Source organism: Acanthisitta chloris, unplaced genomic scaffold (genome assembly GCF_000695815.1).
Source record: "Acanthisitta chloris isolate BGI_N310 unplaced genomic scaffold, ASM69581v1 scaffold12390, whole genome shotgun sequence".
NCBI lineage: Eukaryota > Metazoa > Chordata > Aves > Passeriformes > Acanthisittidae > Acanthisitta > Acanthisitta chloris.
In genome coordinates, this window is record NW_008651182.1 from 8,305 (window position 1) to 24,990 (window position 16,686).

At 40.4% G+C, this 16,686-nt stretch overlaps 1 protein-coding gene across 1 annotated transcript in view; it reads left to right on the forward strand.

The window, feature by feature from the left end:
* LOC103799785 (rho GTPase-activating protein 8-like) overlaps positions 1-15,217 on the forward strand; it is a gene marked incomplete at its 5' end in the record, with an annotated part of 22,231 nt that extends 7,014 nt beyond the window's left edge. Inside the window, 4 exons of the mRNA XM_009072136.1 lie at positions 4,081-4,158; positions 4,810-4,938; positions 7,618-7,721; positions 15,020-15,217. Of these exons, the coding sequence (XP_009070384.1) occupies positions 4,081-4,158; positions 4,810-4,938; positions 7,618-7,721; positions 15,020-15,217 (509 nt within the window). The remainder of the gene's footprint in view (positions 1-4,080; positions 4,159-4,809; positions 4,939-7,617; positions 7,722-15,019) is intronic.
* Positions 15,218-16,686: the final 1,469 nt, after the last annotated feature.

A 16,686-nucleotide genomic window follows, 5' to 3' on the forward strand; every position in this document is an offset into this window, starting at 1 on the left:
ACCTTCTTGCAGTGCAAATCATCTTTGCAAACTGCAGACATCACACTCACTTGTTCTGTATTCATTGCACAGAGTACCAGGGAAGGGAAGGCTGTGCAATCTCCTCCTCAAACCTGTGCTGTACTCCAGCTCAAAGAAAATAAACCTGGAATTTGTCTGAAGCATTTAACTAAATGCTACTTTGGGCATTTAAGATGCTACAAGAAAGATGCACAATTGAAATACACTATAAAATTCAGCAGTTCTCATATTAGAAATAAATTAGTTCTGATTTTTAAAACTGAATCTTACTAGAATTATGTAATCTGCAAGGAGATGTCTACATCAGTTATATTAATGAGAATGAAAACCGTTTCCAAATCAGGATGGACACTTCCTATGACTTGGCAGGACCCCAGTCAAAAGAAACATTTCCAAACTCAATTTGGGACAGAAGGAATTCAGATGCTCACTCTTTGCTATTTCTCTTCTGAAAGCAGACAAATTAACAAAGGTTTTTGATGCCAGAAACCCTCAAATCAAGGATGATTGAAAGAAAAAGAATGTAATTTTCTCATCTCTCTTTCTTTGACAAGTTTGCAGCAATGTGACAGCATGTGTTGCTTTAATTTATCTTTATCAGTTTTGATATTCTGTGTCTTTCCTGTGGGACAACTGATCGGGGGGGTGGAAGGGGGTTAAGTATTTTTAGCAACAGTTTATTAACGCAGAGTTTGACACAGTTGTGTCATGGCACTGTGAAATTTTGTCTACTGTGGTAAAAGCCATCTTATTTCACTGTGGAATGAAGTGCCTGCCTGTTTTCCTTTATGGTTACTGACATTTAAATAATTACTCAGTTAAGTTCTCAATCGCAGCATTCCTTTTCATTGAATACAGATGGCTTCTCTGCTAGTCACATACTACATTTTTCTGTAGAGCACTTCATATTTAGAATGAAATTTTGCTCTTTTTTGGTCTGGAGAGTTTAGTGTAGGGTAGCAAAAGTCCACTGATCCCTATATCTATCTACCTAGGGGGTTTTTTTGGTGAGGGGCAGGAAGCAGTTTGTGCTGAATTACCTCAACAGAGGCTCTGCAGAACTGATAGAATAAGTGAGTGACATGCAAGTGCATGTTTATCAGAACTGGAAAGCCCAGGCGAGCTGTTCTTGTCCATCATCCCCTCCCAGTGTTCTGGCAAGCACTGCTGCTCCAGGATGGCTATTTGTATGGACTGTGTTACCCATTCTAGTCATGGCAAAATAGCTCAGCTTGTACACACAGACAAAAAATAATATTTCTTTTTACAGAGACAGCTGACAGGAGTCATGCTGTAAACAGGATTTGATTGAAGAACACTGCTAACAAAAATTAAATAGACTACTTCAAAATTATTTCTTAAAAGGACAAAAATGAATGCTTTGATCTGTAATGGCCAGGATTGCCTTCAGCCAGTTTTGCTTTCTCATACCATAACTCTGGTGGCTCTGGCATGTATTTTGTCTGCAAAAAGAAGACAAAGTGGTTAATTTTACTTCAGTGTGTGCACCTTGTGTTAGCTTAATTATGGTAGTTCCAAGAACTGGGATGTTTTTCCCCTAGTGTCTGAAAAGGAGGAGTCAGGATTGGAGAATGTATTTCCTGACTGTGTGTAAGGCTTTGTATTTATCCATCACAGTGGAATATCCAACAAGAGGTCCCTTTCTTCCTTCTCATCCCTTGTATGAGACCCTGGTTGAAGGCATATGCGAATGCTGGTCAGGTTATGTGACATAGGACACATCATTCAAATAATTGATTTAGGTAGCTATGCCCTGTCCAGCTTAAACACAGAAAGCACAGAGAGCAATTAATAGACTTACAGACCTCTAAAACAAAAGTGTCCTTCTGAGTTCGTATGCATCACAGAAATCAGAAAAATACATTGCAAAAAGATCTGTCTCTGTACCCAGGCTCATTGTTTTCCCCCTTCAAGATCATAATTACTGTTGACTTGTATTTCTGTTTACCAGTAGACTGAAGTTAAGGCTTTATTTTAAAATTGTTATAATATGTTATTTTCTCATCTGAGCATCTTTTACATTGAAAAAATAGATGTGGCTCTCTTGGTATTGTGGTTCTTTTACTTTAGAAGGAGAATATAGCTTTTTCTTTTGTCCCTAAGAATTGCACTAACCTCCATTTCGTTAGTGTCCTGTCATTTGGCTGGGTCGCCCACAAATGTAAGAAGGATTGGGAACCTCTACTTTGGTAGTTGGCATGTTGCCACCTGTGATCAATCGAATTGCTGTGTATTGATTCAGTCTCAGCTGACCTGACAAATGAATTCTGGAAGAAGCATGGATATTGCCTGTATCCCAGATTTCTGCAGATGAGGATAAAAGTTGCTTTTCTCTCTCCAAAAACATATCCAACATGAGCTTAGTGTTGTGTGCCATTACAGTAGCATTGATGGGATGCAGGGCCAGACAAGTACAGCTGTTGTCTGTGCTACAGATTAATGTCTTTAATTAGGTTCTTGAAAGCTTAGCCAATAAAGGCATAAACATGTTAAAAATTGATATTTATTACATAGTAGTCCTTACAGCGAGATTCACATCAGATAAAAACATTAACTATTAAACCAATTCCTGGAAAACAATTGCAAGTGTTTATGTTGTCCATTTTGTGAGAGACTTGTTTCTACAGAAAACCTCTAGTCCACTGACAGCCAGCATAAAATTCCACAAATTCTTGGGAAATTATTGTCTTTCTTTTTTGCTGAGGGCAGTGCCTTGAGCAAGCTGTTCACAGCTGCCACTTCCAAAACCATGTCTTTAGGCAGGTTGCACTATAAATCTAATGGAACAGTTTTACTACAGTGATGTTATTTGCCATAACTTTATTCAACTGAAACACAATGTGATGGAGAATAAACCAAAGGGTCAAATACATCACAATTATGGTCCATTGGTTCATTTAGTGACCACTCACATTTCCTTAGATACTGTAGTTTGAGATGTCATACTCCTGCCAGAACTGAGTGCATGGGCTAAAGCTTTAATATTCACCCTTTAATATTCAGCCTTCTCAAAACTGCAGCAATCTTATCTTTGGTCACACTGGCATAGGCTAATATTTCAGATCACTCTGCTGCCCATAGGAATCTCCAGACTACATGGGAGTGATATTGCATTATCTTCTGGGTGTGAGGAGCAGCACAAACTGGAGAGAAGGAAAGAGAGAGGGAAATGAGAATTTTAGCAAACTCAAAAGCAAGAAGTACCATGAGTCTCAAGAAAAGTAGCAGTTCTTGTCCCCATCCTATTTTGCATAATAATTCAGGTGAATAACTTACCTTGAAAGCTGTGGTCCATCCTTGACTGGATGCTTTTTATTGACATTTTTCTTCTGTAGCTGAAGTCAGATTTCAGTTAGTCCACAACATAAAAGCAAATTAGATAAATACCCTTCAGGAGATTTGCGATAAATAATTCAGAAGTGCTTCAAGTCTAGAATCAGGTATTTCAAAATACCATGGGCAGGCAGTGTTGAGTCTCACTGGCTTCCAGAGAGGTGGAAGGCACAATGATCTGCCCCAAACTTCTCTTAAGCTGGGAAGGCTGGTAGCTCTCCAATGGTAAGAAATAGGGTCTTCCAACCAAAGATCCTGTGAAACATTCTGCAGCCTAAAGGATCTTGTCTCACCCACTGGCACGAGAGAGCTTGGGCAATCTTTGCAAATACCCTTGTTAGCTTGCTGAAGGTTTAAGGCAAGGAGAATAGCAGATTTACAGGCATGGTTTGAGGCTCAGTGAGAGTGGGCATGGTAGATCTAAATCTGCTTCTGTATCGTTAGGTGCAATTGAAAACTACTTTTAAAGAAAAATTTGGCAAGGCAGTCTAAAACACTTAAGGAAAGGTGATAGTATTTATGAGGCACATTAAAGAAATGCTGTAGGCAATGCAATTCTCAAGGATTTTATTTCCAAAAAATGAGTGTAATAAGTGTCTTTGTTCCCAAATCTTCTCCCTGTGTTCTATTTTCTACTGTAGCTATATATATAAATGAAAGAGTGACAGTTTTTACAGATGAGACCCACGTTAATTGTTTTTTCAGGACTACAGGTAGAGGGCCTCTTCAGAAGGTCAGCCAGCACGCAGACTATCAAAGATGTGCAGAAACTGTACAACCAGGGTAAGCTGTCATCATACCAGTGCCAGTAATGGTGTGGGAGCTTTGTTCACTGGGTTTTGTTGGTGAAGCAGAAATGCTAACTTTCTTGTAATTAGTCCTAAAACCATTTGTAGCATAAAATAACAAGAGCATTAGTACAGAAGCCTGAGAGATAGCAACAGGCATTTAGTCAGCAACAAGCTGGCTGAACAGCAAGCCTTCTGTTGCTGTCAGACCAGAGTCTTCAAAATCTGGAGCAGCTGATGAATGATAAATTTGAATCAAAAATGACCTATTTTTTCATAAACATTTGTATTGCATCTACACACCTTACTGTCGTTACGAAGCACAGTGTCTCTGTGTCATCTTGCCTCTGGTTATGGCAAAGAAATATAATTTTACCTAATAATTTATGAAATGTAGGGAAGTGTTTTGAAAGTCACTGACTTCCCTGTGAAGCCATTTTATGAAATGCATTTATGGGGAGAATCTCTTATAGCAAGATTAATAAAACTCTATGAAAAATACAAAAATAAAATATCAGCAGTTACCAGCAGCAGAAAGCCAAGAAGCTTTCTGTTCAGAATGTAGTGTGAAAGTTTTTAAGCAGTAATGTAAATAAAAAGTAAAACATATGATTGAACAATTTTTTCCTTCTTTTTCTCCTTTTAGGCAAGTCTGTGAATTTTGATGATTATCATGATATTCATGTTCCTGCTGTTATCCTGAAGACTTTCCTTAGGGAACTCCCTCAGCCATTACTAACATTTGAGTGTTACGATCATATCCTCGGAATCACCAGTGAGTATAAAAGTTGAGAAAAATTTATACAGCAGTTTGAACTGGACCTGACTAACTCCTAATCACTGCTGTTTGCTAACCAAGCTGCAGTTGTGGGTATGGGATATTAATTGTGCTTCACTGCAGCCACGAATAGACAGTCTCATTATCTGCACTGGAGCAAGTGGTCAGGGTTACCAAGGTCTCTTTGCTTTTTACAAGGTTTGCTGGTTTATCTATATATCATACTGCATTATTAAAAATTGGATTGGACTTCTCACTGTCAGGGCTCCATTTTTATGTCATAGCACAGCACTGAGCAAGACTCAGTGATACAAGTTAGGTCAAAGCAGCATTAGTTTCAGCAGCAGAATTTTTATTTATTTTTTTTTTTTGGCGAGGAGATGATTCTTTTCATTGCCACTATTCCCATAGATAAATGTATTGGGGAAGAAAGGATCTAAACCATGAGAAGACATTGATTTTCTAAAGATCTGGTACCATCTGAACTATGAATTATAAAGCTTCAATTATGTGGCCTTTGTCAGGAACTGGGAGTTTATAAAGCCAGCAAGGCAACCTCCTAAAACATGGGGCTTGAATATCTGTGATCCCAGAATATCTGGGAGTTAGTACCAAGTACTTGTAGAGATTGAGATTTTGCCATCCATGCTATAGTCAAGGTAGTAGGAAACCCATATGACTTCAGTCACAAGCACAGATTTTTCCAAAACCTGCTCTTTGAGGAAATTGCATCTAAATGGAGTACAGCTTCCAGCAGAGTCCATTCGCATACCTTTGGTAACCATGGGCTGATGCTGTTGTAAAGTGTAGGTTATCATCACCTTAGTGACAGTTGCTGCTGGGATAAGTCACTAAAATATTTCAGACTGGGGATAAATCCTAATTGATCCTGTTTGTAAAGTGTAGAAGCACAGCAAGTTTGCTGTACATGTTTGTTAAGTGTAGAAGCACAGCAAGTTTGCTGTACCTAGATGTGCTCTATTCTAGGTCAAATTCTTATACTGTGCCCATCACTAGCATCCTCATGTGCTGTTTCATATCATTTACTTTATTCGTGTTTCCATGAAAAAAACTCAGCAGATCGTGCTCAGAGTCCTCTGAAGTTCTGTACTGTTTTGCTATTTGCAAGCCTATAGATCACCACCTTCCAAATCGAGGACTCATCTGTTCACACATTGAATCTCTCAGGGTATTTGGAAAAACAGGTCTGTTCACAGGAAGGTGGTAGGAATGCAGGGACTAAGGATAGTCACTGCATTCCTAGTGGAAAGAATAGGGAAAATTTGGAGAAGGTACATACAAATGCTTATTTTTCCTGAATTAATCTCATGCTGACGTTCTGAGTGTGATGCTACTTTGTGATAGAGCTAAGTAAAACGTGAACAAGTCTGAAAATAATCTGAGAGCTGTGCACTGTCCTAGGAACAGCAGGAGGGTTTGCTTGGCAAAGTGCCTGTGAAGCATTCATCCCATGTTATTTTTGTTTACTTGTGTTTTCAGTTGTGACAAAACGTGTTGAAAAATGGAGTTTAAGAGAATTACTCCTTGGGCTTTCTTGTTGATGCTGTTGCTATACCCTGATTTTAAAAGATCCCTAAGATCCTTGAGAGCCAAGCTGGACTGCAGCAAAGGCACATTCTCTGTGAGTGCAGTGCAGAAGGAAGCTTTGAAGAGGTGTGATCACAGACAGCTGTCTTGGGATGATTTGAAAATTCTCATTCTGTCTTCTGCAAGACACCACAGCAGTGTGTAGTGTATCTATTACATATCTTAACCTGCAAACCCAGAAATACAGTAGCTCTGCTTTACAGCTCTTTGAGATGATAGTGAAACTTCTCACTGTCTTATCTGAATTAGTTTTAAGAGTTATTGACGGGAGCTGTGCAATAAATCAGCTGAGTGACAGACTTAAACATTAATTAAACCTTGAAGCTTACAATTGTTAAAAAACTACTTCTTTGGTCATGAAAACTGCTAGCAAGAGTTCAGGCACTGAAATAGGTTTGCTCAGGGAGGTGGTGAAGTCACCATTCCTGGAGGTGTTTAAGAGGCATCTGGATCTGGCACTGCAGGATATGGTTTAGGGCTTAGGGGTTACAGCACAGTGGCAGGTTAATGGTTGGACTTGATGACTTTAGAGGTCTCCTCCAACTCTGATTATTCTATGATCCTAAGAAATGAGCTAATGAATCTGCTTAGGTTCATCTCTAGAAAATTCTCACCCATCCATCTCGAGAAGAGTTTCCTGCAAAGTCACAAAAGTGTTTTTAAAGTTAGTAGATTGCCAAAAGATAATTTCAGGCAGGACTGCATCTCAGCAAGAATAAAATCAGAGCATAAAACGTACACATCTCTATTCAGTGTGTGGAGAGATAATGAGATTCAAATCAAGACCTTTGAAATTCCTCTCCAGCAAAGAAATTATTTTGGCTATTTCACTGCACTGAAAAAACACTCTGGAAGTTAGTCTTAGCCAGAGACAGGATAATACAAAATATGATAGAGGCATTAAAAGGGATAACCCAGTGTCACTGTGGTCACTGTGGTTAGTAGAGCTGAATTTTGTGGCCAGTTTTACAGATGGATATCTAAAGTCATTCCAGCATATATAAATAAGGTATTATATCTTAGTAATAGTTTGATGCTTCACAGTTAAGAATGACTTTGGTGTTGCAGGTGTGGAGAGCTGTTTACGAGTCACCAGATGTAAACAAATCATTCAAGGACTTCCTGAACACAATTATGTTGTTCTGAAATATCTGATATGTTTTCTCCATATGGTGAGTACAGGCAACATTTCCAAAGTAGTTTACTTTCTAATCTCTTCTTGCTAATTCAGCATTTAACATCTCAACAGAGGGTAAAACTGAATAGTTTAAGTAGTATGATGAGGTGGTTGTGCAGTACTTGTCAGTGGGCTGAATTCAGCATGCAGAACCCTCTGGTCCTGATAAAAGTAGGTGCTAAGCAATGATCTGCCCATCCCTTCACCATGAAATTCTGTAGATGTAATGAAAACTACTGTGTACATTTAAATGAACTGTGCCTGCACTGGGGTATTTAAAGTCCTGTTCCTTCCACTCCACATTCACAATGTATGTTTTTATTGATGTAGTTGAGCTTCTTTTCCTATTTTGGAGTGAAAAAAAATCCTGAAAATATTGGGTTTGTAATTTTTGTTCATGGAGAAAAGCTAGGTGAAATCACCATTTTTCCCCAAAGTATAAACATTGGGCAACTAAAACATCAAATAAATCAGGGTTATTTTAGAAAATTATAGAAATATTAATAAGCTTTAGAACAAGCTTCAGCAAAATATTTAATATTAAATCTTTAAAATAGCTATTCATTACTACAGTCTGAAGTTAAAGACTTTAGAATGTTCCATTTTGCAAGTATTTTTTTATGTTTTCGGATAAATGAAATCCTGTGTCTTCTGTCCTACTTTTTTATTTACTGATTTCTTTTAACCTATTTCTGGAAGCTCTGTGAATGTGAGAGCTTGGGGAACATCCATTACAAATAGTTCTACAGTTAGCCTAGTGACATGCTTTGGTTAGCATTTTACATGCAGGAAAAGACAGTCACAGGACTGTAAATTTCCCTCCCTTCTACCTTGTCCAATGCATTGCCTTTTCCAGATTGACTTTTTCAAACCTAGGTGCCTAAAACAGAGATTCTAAGACCCCACCAAAGCAGTCATATGTGGAATGATGCTGATTTTCACCTCTGAGGAATTGACCCTCAGCAGCTGTTCCTGGGCTACAGTCATATTTGACATATTCTAGGCAGTAGTGTATTTCAGAAACAAGTACATTTAATCCCTTTTTCTGTCAAAACACTAGAGAAATGCAAGATTAAAGGAAACACATCGATACAACCCTCAGACAGCACTTGCAAGGTTCCTATAATACCCACATGTTCATTTACTGTGCTTAGCTGAACTCTAAAGCTATTAAGGAAATCCTCATGTCATTTGCTATTATTTTAGCAACTGATATCTCTCCTCAGTGTTATGAATCGTGTAAGTGACTTTGTTCCAGTAATAGATGCACCATCTCAACACACTTCTTAAGAGCTGAGCACTTGAGGTGTTAATGAGGTGTGCAAAAGTACCACGCAGTGTTTTCTGTAATTGGGCAACAGAATACAGCATTATTTTTAAGTATGCCTTGTTATGTAAAGCACAGCATCAAACTGATACTAGTGCTCAGATCTGCAATTTTTGCTGATCCATGGCTTTTCATCCTTAATGTCTCAGGGTATATTTGCATTTGGAAAGGTCAAGGGAACATGAAACAGTCTAGGAGCTAGAGATTTCTATTCATTGCAGATCGGTGTGCAGCACAAGCTGCCACAATTCAAACTTTAACAGGCCACTCTACCAATAATCCTAGTTTTTACCTGCAAGCATCAACCTTCTTACATGTAAGAGGCAATTTAATTCTTCCATGAGCTAAGCCTTGAGTAGTGAAAGAGGTACTTGTGGTAATTTCATGAAGTGGGATGAATTGTAATCACTAGATACAGGTTTTGAACACTCCAAGTTTGATACAGGCTTGTGGAAGAAGAAAAAAATCCCTATTTTCTCTTCAGTCTCAACCCCTTTGCTTAATGAAACAGTTCCTCCTAGTCCATGAGAGCTACAGCAAGACAGTGCAGCTCCTACAGAAGTAACAGACTTGAAGTTAAAAAATAGGTCCAAGTTCTTTAGATTAGCAATGATTTTACATGTGATCAGCCCAGTGTGTTGTGACAGGTATAAGAGGACTCCACTTTGCAGTGCATCTGACTGCTAGAGAGGGATTTTCAGGGCCCTCTTGGAGCTGCATTGGGCTAAGGTCCCTTGGCAGAAATGGGCAACCAGAAACAAGAGGGAAAACAAAGACTGCTTTTCACAGGTCAGCCCCTGAATTATGCCTGAAAAACATGTCTGTGCTCAGTCAGCTGATCTCAAAAGAGATGAGTGTGCACAAGCAAATGTTCATGTTCCACAAGCTCTGCATTGCACATGCAGTGGAGTGGATTTGTGAATGCACATGCAAACTTAAGGGCTCAAAGAAGTCATCTTGCAAATTACTTGGCAAAGCACACTGAGAGCTACAGTTACCCAGTTCTGAAAGCAGAAACCATTTAAGTAGAAAACTATAATTGTAATTTTCCATGACAGTCTAAGGCTAAACAAACGGGAAAGTTTGTAGAGGCAACAATATAATTTAGCTTGTGTTTTTATAACCATGGCTTTGATTTTGGTACCAGCTGACAGAGCTGCCTCTCCGTGCTTACATTTTCCATCCTTGCTGCTGCTTTCTGTCCCTGCAGTCACCTGATATGGGGGAAGGGAGGCTGATTTGGCTGAAAGAACCATTGCAAAAACCAAATTCAAATTGTTAAACTTGGAGCAACTAGACAAAATGGACAAGGTTTTGGGGCCAATGAGATATGCTTCAGATCTGTAACAGACGGAGCAAAGTTAAAGCCAAGTACAAGATGGAAAAAAGATGCTCTGAATTCATGTTTTGTCTCAATCATTTGTCCAACTGAAAAGTGTAATTAGCTCCAGCAAAGCTTGGGGGTGGCTGGAGATGATGGGGCATGTTGGGAAAGATTAGATGACTAAGCCTCATGGAGCAGATACAAGCAGTTGGCACGTCTGCAGGGTAGCTGACAGTGGGTGGTAGGAACATATTTCAGTCAGTTTGTGGGGGCGTTTTAATATCCAGTAATTTTCTTTTGAAAATGTTTTGTGGAGTTCCTTCAACATTGCGACAGAGAAACCAAAGAGATTGTGATGTCCTTATATTTTTAAAACATATTAGTAATTGGCTGTTTCTACCCTCTGTAATTCACTGGTTAAGTTCATTAGGTAGTGTAGTGGCTGTCTGGTTTCACGCCTGCAGTAACCATGGATCACAGAATCATTAAGGTTGCAAGAGACCTTCAAGACCATCCAGTCCCACCATCAACCCAGCATCACCATAATCACCCCTAAACCATATACCTAAGTGCCACATCCAGGCACCTCTTGAACACATCCAGAGACTCCACCAACTCCCTGGGCAATGTATTCCAGTGCCTGACCACTCTTTCAGTGATAACTTTTTTTCCAATATCTAACCTGAGCCTTCCCTGGAAATGAGGCCATTTCCTCTCATCTTTTGCTTGAGACATGGAAGAAGAGGCCAACCCTCACATCATTACAACCTCCTGTCAGGTAGATGTAGAGAGCAATGAGGCCCTTCCTGAGCCTTCTTTTCTCCAGGCTAAATACCCTCAGGTCCCTCAGCTGCTCCTCATCAGACTTGTGCTTCAGACCTTTCCCCAGTTCCATTGCCCATCTCTGGACACATTCCAGCAACTGACTGGATTGAAGTGAACTGGACACAGTTCTTGAGGTGTGGCCTCACTAGTGCCAAGCACAGAGGGACAATCACTACCCTGGTCCTGCTGGCCACACTATTGCTGGTACACGCCAGGATGCCATTGGCTTTCTTGGCCATCTGGGTACACACTGCCTCATGTTCAGCCTTTGTCAGCCAGCACCCCAGGTCCTTTCTGCTGAGCAACTCTCAAACCACTCTGCCTCAAGGCTGTAGTGCTGCCTGAGGTCATTGCAAACACAGCACTTGGCCTAGTTGCACCTCAGACCACTGGCCTCGGACCATTGATCCAGCCTGTCCAGGTCGCTCTGCAAAGACTTCCTGCCCTTCAGCAGGTTAACACTCCCAACCTAACTTGTTGTTGACTGCAAACTTTACTGAAGGAGCACTCGATCCCCTTGCTGAGATCACTGATAAAGATGTTAAACAGAACTGGCCCCAATACTGAGCCCTGAGGAGCATCACTAGTGACTGATTGCCAGCTGGATTTAGTTCCATCCATGAGGACGCTGGGAAGAAAGTACATAGAATCTAAAATCAATGCAATTTTGCTGGAGGGTACTGAGATAGTGAAGATCTAAATTTTGCATTTGTTGATGTGGTACTAAAACTTCAGTGTTTATTCCTACTGATGAGTCTTGCAGTGTACAAGTTTTATCCTTCTAGAGGACTATATTTCAATATACGTATTCCAGTGAAAGGGGGGGAAAAAACAACACAGTGGAGCTGTGTAGTTCTTTGTTGTAATACATTCCTGTGATGTTCAGATGATTCCTTCAAGGATATGATCTAGGTCCTTGGAGAATTCTTTTATTAGCTCATCAAATTGACAGAGCGTGTATTTTCAATTGAAACAGATGACAGTTACTAACTTTGTGAGGGAATCAAAGAAGGAGTCAGGGGGGTTAGTCCAAATGCTGAATGTGTCATTTGTATTTCTTAGATAGAATGTAGCTTTGGGATGCAGTTATTGAGTGGTAGTCTATAAAGAGGTAGGCTGACTACATACTGACCTTACACGATCCAGTGTTGGAAGAATACATCAGCAGCTCATGATGGTGGTATAGATGAAGCAGATGTGCTCGTGTCATTTGAGAAAAAAATCTGGCATTGGAAGTAGTGAGGGGGCTGAGATGCTGTGAAGCCTGATCCTCTCATGGAGGGATAAAGCCAGTAGCACTGGTGTGGCATGGCTTCCTTGCTTGCAGCTTTTGGTGAGCTGACAAAGATTATTGTGGAGAGTTGGATTCAGTTGCACACTTGTTCTGGGATCTGCTGAGGAAGGGATTGCTGTGTAGTTTGGAGTGAAGCAACGTTTCTGTGTCTCCCTTGAACTCCTAAGTCATCCTCATTGATGACTCACTGATAAGGCTTGCTGTAGCTATGCCTCAGATGAGAAAATCACTGTTTCATTTTATCTTAAGGATTTTCTCTCTCAAAGGAGAAGCTGTGTCATGGGCATTTTTGTTGATCATTTCAATGTCGACTGTCTCGTTGAAATGTTCACAGAGTGGTGGTGGGTGGGAAGAGATGGTTTCATCTTGGAGTTAGAAACCTTTGAAATTTGAATGAGCCTAAAGAGAAAAAATAAGTCTGTCTCTACAGCAAGTCACAGTGGTGTTGCCTTGAGCTGAAACTTTGGCCTTCAAAAGCAATGCCTAGGTTAAGCCGGGTGCATTTAAACTAGTGCTTGAAGACAGTTCCTGTACACAGCTTATGGGGTGGAGTGTGTGAGGGAGCAGTCCCAAAACCTAAGGGAAGACAACTGCAACAGGTTTGGCTCCTTCCACCCTCCACTGTCCTCCAGTACTATACCACAAGTTCTGTGCCATCACAGGTACCTGCATATGCTAAGGTACCTTAGGATACAACACTTTTTTATGCTATAGAAAACACAATGTGATGGGCTGTAGCTCTCACAGTATTTGAGAGTCTGTCAACTGAAAGAAACACCAAAAAATAGTTTGTCCTTTGTCCACAGGGTTTTCATGTGTACAATAATACACAGTGTGGATGCAGCCTGTATAAGCCACCCAAGGGCCAGAATACAGCTCCTAACCTTGTTATCAGGATCCAAACACCAGTTCATTTTCCAGCTACCCTCAGAGTAATACCTAGGTCTGTGTCTCCTCATTAACAGGGTGCTCATCATTGTCCTAATCATTTTCCCTCATCAGTTATTTTGGTACTAGTTTAGCTTCTGCTACATTGCTGTAGTATAAAAAGCTCGTTTGAGCTAATCTCATATGAAGCAGATTAAATGACCAAGAGGGGCTCGTTGGTTTTGCTGTATGTCTCAGTAGTGCACCGAGAGCAGTATGGGAAGGTCAGCAGGTTATATGTGGTTTGTGCTCTAGACAGGATGATGTGGGGTTTGCATAAGGTCCTGCAGCAGGCACTGCCAGTTAATCTGACAACTTTCTCTTCACAAATTGTGAAGTCAATCCTTTAAAAAGGTGGTTATGGCACTAGCATCTCCTTCCTTTGTCCAGCCCTGATTCATGACCTTAAAAATAACTGAAGACTTGAATATCTATAGCAGAAGTAGCACCACAATTGTTCTGATGTCCCAGAAGGGTATGGCAAAGAGTAGAGGGAAAAGTAGTACCTATTACTGGAAAAATTAATATGGTTAGGAAGAGAATTTTATGCTTTGGGGCATATAAGTGCTTTTCTTGTCCCCCAGGGATAAGGCTTCCATCCTGTGCATCTGTCTACAGGGTATTACATCCCCTCAGGGCTGAGCAAATAGGCTCCTAGCTAGGCCAAACACCAAGGAGGGTGGGTCTGGGCTGTAGAAGGTAGAGGGCAATGAAACCTGTAATACTAGCAGAGGGAAACTCAAGTTTATGCATATGCTAAGAAGTGTTCACATGATCATAATGTTTCTTAGATTTTCCTCCACTGCCCTCAGGCTTTTCATTGTACTACAGATCTGCCTTTTCAGGAGGCTTTATAGCAAGACAGAAATGGAGAGATGCTGAGAAGTAGAGTCTTTGCTTTCCACTTGAAATTGTAGCAGGAAGAATATGTGAGAGATTTTGCTCACCAATTCCTTTTTCTCTTCTGATATGGCAGCTTCAGTGTAACCTGTACATCTCAGTCTGTGACAGCATGGTCTTCCCATGACAGGTTACTGACCAACAACTGCAACCATCAGCCTGATAGGAACTGGCTGAACTACCTAGGTCAGCAGGAGTCAAGAGCACCTTCAGCTTGCTGGCTCTTTTCAATAACAGAATTTGTCAGATAGGACACTCACACCATTCTGGGCTTTAGATACCAACCATGCAATGCAGGAGAACAAAACACATGCAAATTCCCTGCCGAGCTCACGCAGAGAAAAATAATGCTGTTAGCCAGTTCTGGGCTCACATCCACAAATAGCAGTAGGACACATCATCCAAGTGCAGAACAAGAGTTCAGTGCTGTGTATTTTACCTACAGTTTCACCTCCACTGCTTCAGAGGAGTTGCGTGGATGTGGAGGTACTTGGAAGTGAAGCCAGGCATCAGTGAGAGAGAAAAAAAAATCCTTCTAAACCTTTGAAAACAGCTTCAGACATCCTCCAGGTTGATGTATCTGTGGCCAGGATCTAGTCCCATCATTGGTTCCTTCTCAGTACAGAACAGTGTCTTGTCTATCACTGTCTGGGGAACTTGTCCTGTGTATACCTGTCCATGTTTATGCTTTTCCAGGTTTCCCAGGAGAGCATCTATAACAGAATGACAGCATCCAGCCTTGCCTGTGTCTTTGGTTTGAATTTGATCTGGCCATCAAAAGGAACTGCCTCCCTGAGTGCTCTGGTACCTCTGAATCTGTTCACTGAACTACTGATAGATTTCTACACGAATATATTCAACTCGCGAACAGTGCCTGGAGAGATCTTACCCTGATGCTCCCAGAGAGGAAAATGGAGTACGTCTGTCTGAGGGAAAGGTCTCCATGCCTCAACTGGTGGAACCTTATATTCTCTCCTGTAAGAAAATTTTCATTACAGAGTAAAGTTCCTATATCTTTCCAAGGACCAAAGATGGTGGGAGAAGTACAGTGCCCTGTATATTGTCACCACACAGGGGAGAATATGTACATGAACATTCAAAGACTAATAGACCAGAGTGAATCCCCTTATTAAACTTGAGCAGCTGATAACAACTGTTATGTTAAAAAACTCATGACACTATGTGCCAGTTTGTCATTTTTTTGGGATCTGGGCACCTTACTATGTGACATTATTTTCTGCATGGGCAGAGCCAGTTCTGGACCACTCCTGAATAAACATATTTCTTTTTTTTTTTTATTTGGATACAAGTTTGTCAGAAATTTACCTATTAAGTTAATAAAGGTGGAATCAATTTTTAAGATACAAACATTTCTAAACTAATTTTCCATATGCTCAAGCATACACAAAAAGGTGTGGGCAGTTGTGGCACATCAGGCTGACAAGTAGCATGAAGAATAAAACATTTCCTGGGTAATTTGAGTTGTGCAGACAGCTAACTAATTGTGCTTGCAAATATCTAATATATGCAGTTAATCACTGTAGCTGCACAGGAAAAGTGTGTGGAAGTTTTTTTCTTCTTCTAAGTTCCATTGGGGAGCAATAATCTTAACCTTTTTTTCCCCTCTAAATTCTTGGAATTTTCATCAGTGGAATTATATCAGTGAGTGCATAATACAGAATACAGACTAACTTTGAGAAGAGTACCCCCAGTGTTTGGGCTGCTTGCTTTTGTGGATTGAGGCCATAAAAATTTGCTCTTCAAATCGGTTTCTCTAGAAAGCAATAAGAGCAACAACTTGGATAATATACCTAATATCATTTTTACACATTGAAAGTCTATTATTAGTCCCAATGTGAATAATTAGCCAACATAAAGGGAGAATTTTCAGTGTTTTCTTGCTAACTATGCCATTAATATCTCTTGTGTTTGATGAGCTCTAACACCCTGCTATTTCATTGTGTAACACTGATTGGCAATGGCATGGTGTAACCAAGTTATCATCATAGTTGCCTGCAGAGCAAAAGAAAATTAACCAGTGTTAAAAAAAGGTAAGTAGTGTTTTCCCTAATGTGCTGGCCTTCCTGCTTCTGTACAAAGCTAATGAAACAGAGGGACTATTTAGACTTCAGTGAAAGTAATAGTCTCAGGAGGGCAGTTTAGGCACCCCCTCCTCTGCAAACACAGAGCCACTTTTTTTCTGGTGGGTTTTAGCGAGTTGTGGATTTGTGCCTTGAGGCTTTCCTCTTGGCAGTTAGGAGTTGTCTGCCTGTGTAAAGGGTGTAACAAGAGGTTGAAGAGGATGTGTTCTAGTCAGCAATTTCAGGAACTAACTGAGTATTTGGGAGGCAGTGGAATGCTGG